This window comes from Stegodyphus dumicola, chromosome 8, assembly GCF_044657685.1.
Source record: "Stegodyphus dumicola isolate Sdum_Otavi_A_Nest chromosome 8, ASM4465768v1".
In the NCBI taxonomy this organism is placed as follows: domain Eukaryota; kingdom Metazoa; phylum Arthropoda; class Arachnida; order Araneae; family Eresidae; genus Stegodyphus; species Stegodyphus dumicola.
The window spans coordinates 57457455-57469290 of record NC_140775.1 but is presented as its reverse complement, the minus strand read 5'-3'; the positions used below and the strand labels follow the sequence as shown (position 1 = coordinate 57469290).

Genomic DNA, 11836 nt, shown 5'->3' with positions numbered 1-11836 from the left:
AAAATTCAGGCACGCCCACTTCAATGAATTTTGCTTTCAAATTTGAGTTGCATTGAATCTCGATCACCTCCATTTGCATATGGCTAGGTACTGAGTCAATACTTATTGAGAAAAATCGAAGAAAACAAAAAAACAAAAAAAAAATTGTCTTCGAGGGAACTAAAATCATTAAACCTCGTTTCAAATTCAGTTGTTAAATTTGCAATTTTTTCTGCGTATTTTTGATACGAACAAGTATCATCTAAACTTGATTTATTCATGCTGCACGTCGGGAAGTGCGTCAAATCTTCATTTTTAAGTTGTTTTTTTCAAAGAACTAGTTGACATTTGAATGCTTTAATTATGTCAAACATGTTCGTAATGATATGATCTTTTCCTTGTAACGATAAATTTAAATCGGTTAAGTGTTTGGTTATATCAACCAAGAAAGATAAATCTTGTATCCATATTGGATCGTAAAACAAACTTACGTCTTGATTTTTCGTTTCTAAAAACTGACATATTTCTTCTTTCAAATCCCAGGATTGTTTGAGAATCTTGGAGCAAGATAACCAACGTACCTCGGTATAGTAGGACAAACCCGAATATTCACTATCTAACTCACTTAAGAAAGCAGCGAATTGACGCTGATTTAAACCTCGAGATCTTATAAAATTTATAACTTTTTTTACATATGACAAAACATTCTCCATATTTATTACTTTCGTGCATAGAACTTCTTGATGTATAATACAATGCATATGATGAATGTTTGAACCGTGAATTTCACTAAGTTATTTTCTTAGTAATGCTACGAAGCCCTTGTTTTTCCCGGTTATTGATGGAGCGCCATCTGTAGCTACAGAATTTAATTTTGCCAAAGGTAGATTGTATTTCTGCAGAAGTCCAAAAACACAAGTAAATATATCTTCTCCTGTGGTAGTACTAGGCATCGGTATTAGTTCCAGTAATTCCTCAAAAATGTTAAAATTTTTGTCACAAGAACGAAGAAACACTGCTAATTGAGCTTTGCCACTAATGTCCGTGCTCTCGTCACAGGCAATGGAGAAACTTTCGAAACTAGATGATTTTGCTTTGATCTGATCACTTAAATTCTCGGCTAAATCAGTAACTCTTTCTGCAACTGTATTTCGAGACAATGAAATTGATTGAAAAGCCTTCACATTTCCAGGATAAACAATTTCTCCAGCTTTCATTAGGCATTCCTTGATGAAATCACCGTCAGTAAAAGGCTTCGAACGTTTAGCTATCAACTCGGACAAGACGTAGCTTGCATGTACCGCCGCTTCACTTTCTTGCAATACTTTACTAAACATGGACTGTTGCTTTTTCACTCTTAACTTGAGCTCTTTCAACTTTTCTTCTCTCATTAATCCTTCATAATTGTTATATTTCGATTTGTGTTGTTCGTAATGACGTTTAATATTATATAACTTTGGTACATTAATAGTATTATTACATATCAATCAGATTATTTTATGTTTTATTTCACAGCAAAAATATTCTAATTTCTATTTTACTTGGAATATTCTATGTTCGTCTGCGATTTTTCGTTTAATTTTACTACCACTTGGTTTTGATATAGACATACTGAATACAAAGGGCTGGAATAAACACGGTTAACGTTAAAAAGTTAACGAAAATTTATTCTTTCCACAAAAGATAAATCAAAATTCTGAAATATTTCTTCAAAAATATTCTAGCAATATCACAAAATGTCAAACGTTTAGCAAATATCAATTCAAAACAGAGAAACTAATTCTATCTCACAGCGAAATCGCTACAAATCAATCACAGCATTAAGTAAACAAACAGTTCGCTAGAACTACAGCTACTACTGAGATGAGTTGTTTGTTCTCGGCTTTTATAAGCTTTATAATTAATTTCTCGAATATACTGGAAACATCTATAAATATCTGGATTTTTGTGGATGGCAACAGCAATTACGAGATATTTATTTATTAGGTATTAAATGCACGCGCTGTTCTATTTTTAACCTTCCAACGCAGCTGTCTTTTCAAAAATCGTCTGCGTTGCTAAGGCAACATGAAGCAAATTTAATTACAATTCTAAAAAAAAAAACTAAATAAATAAATAACTATGAAATCCGTAACAATATGAATTAAGTAATAATTAATAATAAAGCAAAGTACATGCACATGCATGCACCAATATATCGTACAAAACTATGATAGGAAAACTGAGACCATGAGTTCGGTCACATTCGGCTATCGGGGGATGCGTACAAGTTCTGAGTGCACGTGTCCCCCAAAAGCCGAAGGTAGCTGAACGCAAGCTACTCACACGCATTTGTAATTTAAGTAGTGTGTGTGTCAGCTCGCTGTGAGTAATCTAACAACACTGAATAAATTATCGTTAATTACTTAGCAGTAAACATTTCATTTTTTTCTTCGTCGATATGTTATTTCATTATTATATATTATTATTTGCCGATATATTGACCGGGCCGCAAAAATATTTGTTGTGGGCCGCATGCGGCCCGCGAGCCGCGAGTTTTACATGTAGGATGTCGGGCAGCAGACCTGTTTTTCATTAGCAGGGGGGACGACATCTGGCGACCCACAACTTGCTGTCGACTCTCGTAGCGTAGAATAACCGTCCTGGCCAGACGCTTTGCGGCTACCTTCCTTGTTCACTAAATATGTGTTGAGTTAACAAAAAGGTAGGGCGCATAAGACGTCCATTCGAATGTGAACCAAATGTTGTGAATCCTTGTGCTTTCCTCAATAATAAAATTATCTTGAATCCAGCCATGTCGGCTTTGCCAAGTTTCTTCGCGCATCTATTACGTCACCACAAGTTCCAAATCATTCATATCATGTCATATATATATATATATATGTATATATGTATGCACGAATTTTTTTCCTAGAGGGGAGACAATGTCAACAAGAAGCACATGTAATTTTTCCTATTTACTTAGCAATTACAGAAAAAGGTCCAACTACTCATCATTCAACTAACTGAAGTACATAAAAACTAATTTTAACGGAAAACTTCAGCAAATGAGACTTGTACGGCTATAATGAAGTACAAACAGAACTGTGACACAGAACAACAATTGTAGTTTTGCACATTTACAGAAAATGGTACTGCACACAGTAGTACTTTTTGTGTGACAATACGATTCTCTCACAAGATGCTTTTCTTCGTCTAGTATAACAAGCGCTGAAAAATTAACTAAATATAGACTTGGCTCATGTGCTGGAAATCTGAAATTAATGTGAATAAATCCACAGCCATTATCTGTTAAGCAAAAGAAAAGAAATTCCTTGCAATCTTAGCTTTTATAAATCCACTTTTCCCTGGGGTAAATGATTCACTTATCTCAGAATGATCCTTGACCGTAATCTTTCATGATCCCCATATTCAAATTCCAGACATGTAAAACGACACTTTTCTCCATAATTGCTCAAAATAGCCATTTATCTATTGACAATAAGTTACTCATATGTAAAGCCTTCCTGTGCTCCATGATTTGTTACACCTGCGCAGTATGGGCATAGTCCTGCCGAACCAATTGCAAACAGTTCAGAAACGGTTCAGAAAGATATCTGGATGCCGATGGTGTCACGTGCCTACTGTCATTTCATTTATGTGTCAAAAAGTATAACACAATTTTCATTTAAGTGTCAAAAAATATAACACAATTTTCATTCAAGTGTCAAAAAATATAACACAATTTTCATTCAAGTGTCAAAAAATATAACACAATTTTAATTTAAGTGTAAAAAAATATAACAGTATTATAATCCCAATATGTAACTATAACTACAGCTCTCCAGAAACGTCGAGACTTATGGCCTTTCTTAATAACTTAATGCCGATACCATATTTTGACGTTTGTCTTTCTGTGTTATTGTATATTATTCTGATTCTATTTGTCTTATGTGCTTGTTCCTTCTGTGTCACGTTAATTCAAGGCTATTTCTTGAAAAGCTTCCCATACATGCGTGTATGAGCGCTGAACCTGAATGCATCCCATGAACATTTGAATTCTTACCATATTAGTGAGCTATCATAATAGCGAATTAATATTTAAATTTAGCATTTTATACCTAAAATGTAAATCTGTAAATAATTATTGATTTTATAGTAGTTTCGACAGAATTTGGGTCCCATGCTCGAGTACTGTGGTGACTACACCAATCAAGAAGAATAGAATATTCTAACCTCCTTGTCACCAATCAACCCCCAAGCCCACTAACTTAACTTGGATCTTCGTTTTCCAAGTTGTTTTTACCAAGGAGGTTAACCTTCTTGGTACCTTGGTTTTTACTTGGCAAAAACTCCTTGAATTCTAACCTCCTTGGTTTTTACTTGGATCTCCAATAGCGTATTTGTAAGCACTTTTTAATCTGACCTGTAAGTTCTGTACTAAATGTTTCAAAATTCTTTTTGCTTTATAGATATAGTAATGCATTTTTAGGTTACTATAGGTTTTAAGGTTACTATATCTATCAATAAATCTGGAACAAAACTTGTCTTTCTACCCTTCAAAACTGATATTTTTTTTTCTTTCCTCCAGTGAGTAGAAAGCCTTCGTGAGATCTGCGCGAGTGTTTGTGGTATGTTTTGTAAACAAGCAACAGGATTGGAATAGCGATTGTTGTTTAGCTCAGGCGGTTAAAAAGTTGTAATAGTAAATGTGATCGGTAATGTTTGATTTTGGAACTCTTTTTTGGATAAGATGTTCCAGTAAGAATTTAACAAAAATTAATTAAATTTAGTATTAATTTCCCATCGTTTCATTGATTACTCTGTTTCAAAGAAGAGCTTTATTTGCAGATACTCACTGACAAGTTTCACTAGCAAGAATGGAAGAAATGGGTAAGGGTTTTTTTAAATGGTATTTTAAAAGTCTATGTTACATTTTTTAATGCATGATGTAAATTTATCAAAATAATGTAGTGTTCACTACAGATAATAATAATGTAGATCCAATGTCATATAAAAATTTCTTATATAAAGCAATATAATATACTGTGTAATTAAATATTAAAACTATATTTAAAATATTTCTTTTTAACTATATTGATTAATAATTTAATTTTTTCTCTATTATGCAACCTGAAATATTAAGACACAATAACACGCCGAACAAATACTAATTAGTGATTTTTGTTGTTTGACTTCTGAATTAAAACCTGAAATATATTTATAGAATAATGCTAGGACAACAATTTAAGATGTATTTTTATTTTTATTTGAAATGTTTTACAATATACTGATTCTTTGAAATAAAAAAAATTATCTAATTGTTGAATAAAATCATGACTTATTCTAAAACATTTCAAAATTCTAAATTTTTTCATGAGTTTGTACATTATTTCATATTGATTATTACTGTTAAAGTATTTAAGCCCATTGATTGTGTGTTAATATTTCCTATTTGAACATTTAACATGTATTTTTATTTAGAGTTTTACTCTAAAACATAATTGCTGAAATTTAAACAATGCTTGTAAATATATCATCAGATCAAAATAACAGTTTAATAATAAAAAATTTTTAAAAAATTTGCAAAATATATGTTTTAATGTTTGATGTGTAATCATCTCTTAATGGTTGTGATGTAAAAAAAGGGTCGGCACTAATATATTAACGCAACCACCTTAACACAATTCAGTGATTTTTTGCAGATGAGAAAGTAGAAGTTAATTATTGAGTTCGCACCTCTTTTTTTTTTTTTTTTTTTTTTGAGGAAAGATTTCCAAATTATTATTATATAGCAAGTCAGTAAACATTATCAACATATGAAAAGAAAACTTACTTTAGGAATTTAAAGTATAAATTTTAATTATTAAAATAAATTAGAAAATAAAACTCATTCTTCTTCAAATCTTTCCATATTTTTTTTTTAATTATCCTTCTCCCGAAAGACATAGTAATCTATTTTCATTTCGTTGTTGTTCCCTTTTTTTCGTTGTTGTTTCATTCATTATTTACATTTCGTTGTTGTTCCCTTTAGAAATTCTACAAAATAAAAACAGTAAAATAAAATGCACTTACCATAATACATTCCTGAATAAATTTTTGCCAGTCACACACAATGAAGTGTGTCACACTCAAGTGAAGGTATTTTGATTCTTTTAAATGAATATTGGATATGTACAGTGTGAACAGAAAAGCCATCAAGCTTAAGCTCAATGGAATACATAGTTCTCACAATAAACCAAAATTATCATCTCACAATGAATTTAAATTTTAAACCAAAATCTACTAGAGTGTCAGCTACATACAAGAGAAGTCAAAATCTTCTCTGAGAAAACAAAATTAATTCTGCTTTCTCAGTAAAACATCACTGTAAAACAGGATTCTTTGCTTACACATATACTGAAACAATATACAGTATATGCATTAATGCAGAACATGGCATTCGCCGGCAATTATCAACAGATGAACATAAACTGTAAAAACTACACAAAAATACCACAAGTCAATCATTAATTTTTTTTAATGTCTTAATTTAGGCCTACAGTGCATAATAGTAAAATTAAACTACAATTGTCTTCTGTAATGATTAACAGAAATTTCAAATAACAAGTAATGAATGAATGTGTATTGAAGTGAATTCCATGTAATGATTAACTTTGCAGGAACTGAATTCATTGTAACAACCATAATGATGCTATCAGCAATAATGTAAAATATATGTAACACAAATTGGTTACACCTTAATGAACTTTGGAAGGAATGTATGGCTTACTTTGGATAATATCAAGTTAAAAATGAATTAAGATTTTATGTTAAATTTAAAAATGTTTTAAATATAATGCACAACTGTTTATATATTCTCTTACTATCTCTACTTTTTACTACCCCTGTAATACTATTCTTAAGCATCATTAACTTGTAAGACATAGGATGGATATACCCAAGAGGTTCCCCTAGAGGAGTGTGTTCTAAAAAGTGTTCCATTAGTCAAAAAGTTTGGGAACTGTAGCTTTAAGTAGCTGAGGCACATAGCTGATGTTAGATTGCTACATAGCTGATTTTAGATTGAAATTAATAGCCCTTCTGGGCAAGTATCCATGGCCTGCTCTATCATTGGCACTACAGGTGATTGCATTGCTAATAAAAAAACATCTTAGAAATGAAAAAAATCACATTTGGTGTATTTTTTGTCAGTTATTGGGAGTCATAAAGTCTATATGCAGTAACCTGTGCATCTCAAATAATGGATGTAAATTGACATCTGAGGGGAAGAAGAATTGATGTTTCTTGTAATCAGCATATGGATTTTTTATTCTGCCATTTTTCTACAATATATATTTCAAAAAATATTAATTATACTCTTAACATTTTCAAAAAATATTTTTTAAGGATATTTTTTTTTTTTTTTTTTTAAAGAGAAAATACCTTTTCAGTACTTTTTGAGTTCAGACTCTGAAAATATGTTTAATTATTAAGTGAAATTTAATTTAGATTTATATTGCATATGATGCTGTAAAATTCTCTGCATTTCTACAAATTGTTTCATTGACAAATTTACAAATCTGTGTTTCAGATAATCAAACTTCTAAAATTCCTTCTGAAGAGGATGTTGTGTCACATGGTATTTTAACTTCTGAAAGAGAGGAGCAGAATATAGGGTAAGGTTTATTGGTCATTTCATATCTTATTATCCAAATAAACAAAGTTTTTATTAACTGGAATTTCATACTGGGTTGGGTTTGATTCCTAATTTGACATTTAAGAAACTTTCTTAATTTTTCTTCTGGATACTTCTTACTTCTAAATAAATTAAACTTCTCTTTGTGTAAATTATTTTACAAAAATTTGTTATTATATAAAATTTAAATATTCATTTGGTAATGGATGAGTGGTATCCAAGCTGTAACTTAATGCAAGCCAATTTAAAATTTAAAAAATTTTTGCGAGCGACAATTATATATCACACTTTTAATATTTCAATTAGAAATATATATAATACATAAACTATAAAATATGTGGTATAATATATTAAAGAAAAAAAAATGTATGTACTTTTATATTTCTGTTTATTAAAAATTCAATAAGATGCAAATTAAATATCAGAAAAGCATTTTTTAATGTGAAACTTAGCACTGCACATCTACTGCGAGTTTATTGTACTCTGGTCCATGTGATGGCTAAATTCATGCAGTTCATTCTGTTGTCCATTTGTTATTCTAGATATGAACTTGTTTTGACTTAACAAGTTTGTTGTTGAAAAACCACTTTTAGGATATAAAGTTGATCTATAGCAGGAGATTAACCTTTGAAAAGTTTTACTTTAGAGAAAATATTTTTTTCTCATTAACAAGTATTCAAAAGTCTATTTGTGATATTTTTGTTTGTAATTGCAGATCAAACAGAAAATCAATCAATCATTTCTAGATCAATATAATTTTTATTTAATGTATTTGCAATCTGTTGCGATATTTCAGAACTGTGAGTATTGTTACAAATTTTGTACATTTACAGATAATTTTAATGAAATTACATGTGAAACTGTTGTATTTTTCTGTATACTGTAATATGAAAATCAAGAGTGAGGATGCGGTGCTGGAAAAATATAAATACAGGAGCAAGGTCTATTTAACATTGAGTAAATGGCCATCTCGCTAAATTAACAAGATATAGCAAAGCTAGCAGCAGTTTTGGCAGGAAATCGCCAAAAGTCGCCAGACTTAACAACCATTTGGCGACATTTTGGTCTGTTTCCTGTATCTTCCTAATAGGTACTATTATGCAATTGAATAAATGTAATTGGTCACTATATTAGCTGTAATCCTAATTCGTACCTCTTATTGCTTTCCAGTAGGTTCGAGAACAGAAAGTACTAGAAATATCATGGCAGCCAGGTGAAAGCTGTATACGGTCTGAGAAAGCATTTGCTCTCAGTTGTTGTTGTTAGCTGTTAGTTCAATGCGATTTCAGAGTACTGGGTATTTCCAAGTTACTTTTGCTCTTTAGATGCCCTTTGAATCGTGTTGTGTTTAATGTTCATAGTAGCTTGCAGTGTAACTACTCATAGTACACTGTGATGGTGTAAACACCTGTATGAGTATTTCTGTGGATAGTTCCAGATCTCTGAAGTGTTTCTTTTGATAAAACAAATTTTATCAACCTATCACCAGACTTGTGTACATTCAATCTATTATGAACCTGTATGCACACAACAGTATCAATAAATGGATTTGAAATGGATAAAGCACAAATTTTATCAACCTATCACCAGATTTGTATACATTCAATCTATTACGAACCTGTATGCACACAACAGCATCAATAAATGGATTTGAAATGGATAAAGCAATAGGCTGAATTTTACAAAAATTAGAAAATCTAATTTTGAAATTATTTTTGAACTCAATAAGACTTTTAAGACTATTTAGTTTTTTTTAGTTTCTTATATTTCTCTCCAAATTTGTAAAGTGGCAAAATTTGCATTCCTTTAGTTAAAACTTGCATTCTAGAGTTACAAAGGTTACAAAAATTAATCATTATTATTCTAAAGTTTCATTCATTTCATTTGTGAAAAATACTATCCACAAATTTAATTTTGATTTAAATGCACGTATACTTCCTATTAACTTTCTTTTGCCCAGAAGTTCAGCATTTAATTTATTTGCTTTGGTTGTTATGTCTGTAAGAAAGGCTAAATCAGATAAGTTTCTAGGATCACTATATTCGTCATAAGTTACGTTGTGGGATTCTAGAAATTTTTTTAGCTCTGGAAGAAGCTCTGAAGATCATTATAGGACTTTTATCTTGCTAAGCCATCAAATTTCAGAATGTAACATTAAAGTCCCAAATTCAACATCAAATTCTTAAAACTTTTGCACGTAATGCCTGCTAATGATGGAGTAGTAGTTAAAAAAGTGAAAAGTCAGTACACCAACAGTAGAACCAGTCTTGACAGGTGTACTGTCTGTGTGCCTACCAGTTTGAAGCAACCCACCGTGATGTTAATGATGGCCAGTGGGATATTGAAAGCAATGTTACCGTGCAATGTCTAGTGTAAAATAGCGTGTCAGCTCAAAGCGCCCTGAAGAAGATTTCAACTTTTCCTTTCCCATCTTGGCACTTGGCTTCACGAGACTGAAAAGGGCCAGATGTGCAATGCAAACCGCATCAAAAGATCATATATATCTCGCAAACTATGGGTTGATTGTAATAAATAACATTTATAAATGCTAGAGTTAATGAAATATTTGTTTATTGTACTTAAATTGACATGATATTTTATTTTTATATATTTATGATGTTTTTATCTCATAGCACTGAGAATGATGAAAATGTTGCTTCTGTAGGATTTAAAATGCCTACTGTTCACCGGAAGGAAGAATTAAATAAAGAACAGAAAGTTCTAAGTGCTGATCATGTAAGTATAATGTGAAACTCAGTAATTTAACTATTTTAGGTGCTTGTGCATTAATGCAATCACCTTGATAGAAACTGTCAAATCAAAATTCACCAAACTCTGGCAATCATGTATGTAACAGTTCTGTAGTTTTAGCAAGCAACATTGCCATTAAATTTTTTGTTGTATTTATATGTTTTGTTGTATTCCAAGCTCCAACAGTTTTTTATTGCCAAATCTTGATGCATTTTGTCTTAAACTCAGTTTTAAAACATCCACTTGTTGGACTGCAATGGGAAAAAATGCATTTTTTTGCAGGAACATAGTATTTTCCCATTAAATTACTAAAGAGAACAATTGTTTTCAATTCTTCTTTAAAAAATTCACTGTGGAATTAACGCACACAGACACACTTGTACAAAAACAAAACATAAAAATTTCTTGTAAGTAGGTTTATTGATTGCTTTTTGGATTAAATGTCAGAGCTAAAACAAGGGTGAGGCTCCAACTGTGATACTTTGTCCCGCTTCACCTATGATAAGTGAGGCATTTGCTTCAAAGTGAATGGATAGGAAGGGTGCTAAACTAGTAGTGACATTTTAGGAATACATTTAAAAAATAAACTATGATAATTAATTTTCAATTCTGAAACATACCAAGAAGCACCATTTTAAAATAATAAATTTAAATCAATAAAAATGCACTATAAGAATCTCCTGTTTCCTTTAGAAATTCTTCTATGAAGGCATCCCACTCGTTTGACAAATTGCCCTCATATATTTACAATATTCAAATAAACAAACAAACATAATAAAAAGATTATCCTTTTTCATGGAAAATATTCTTGAGAAATATAAAATTTAGCTTTAAAGATGATTATATCAACAAAATATGATAAGAAATTGAGGAGAAAGGTCAATAAATTAGACTGTTAAAAATCAGTTGATAAAAAAGAAAAGAAAAAAAAAATTTTTAGAAGAAAAATTTTTACAGTAGAAATGGGAGAAATTATATATGTTTTAATCTCACTACTAAAATGATGATAGGAAAAGCTATATAAGATAGCTTCCAATTTCTATAGCACATAAAATATTAATGTCATTAGACTTAGGTGTTTTAACAGTTAGTCTAGAATGAGTTTGTCAAAGCACAGGTAGACTTTCTGACTAAGGATAGGGATGCTTACAGATATTATAAAGGGACCTGCTTCTAGCTTAGCAATTCATATCCAAATGATGCAAATGCTCCAGCTATTCCATCAAAAATACCTAGTTTTATAAACAAAGAGTTTTCAATAATTCTAGTTACTGAACTGAAATGTAATTTTTTGTAGATTATTCAATAATGCTGTTTAGTTTAATCATATCTGAATTCAAAAACTGTGTTCAAAATATATTTAATGTTGCCAAATACTATTTTTAGGGTGAAACAAAGTGGAGGAAACTTGAAATAAAAAAATACAAAACCTGTTTTGGACCTAAAAAA

The 11836-nt window shown here is 30.7% G+C and overlaps 1 protein-coding gene across 1 annotated transcript in view; it reads left to right on the top strand.

The window, feature by feature from the left end:
- The first annotated feature begins 4554 nt into the window (after positions 1 to 4554).
- l(2)41Ab (lethal (2) 41Ab) overlaps positions 4555 to 11836 on the top strand; it is a 76854-nt gene continuing 69572 nt past the window's right edge. The window contains exons 1-3 of the mRNA XM_085821880.1: positions 4555 to 4851; positions 7532 to 7616; positions 10270 to 10372. Coding sequence (XP_085678006.1) covers positions 4839 to 4851; positions 7532 to 7616; positions 10270 to 10372 — 201 coding nt within the window. The 5' untranslated portion in view covers positions 4555 to 4838. The remainder of the gene's footprint in view (positions 4852 to 7531; positions 7617 to 10269; positions 10373 to 11836) is intronic.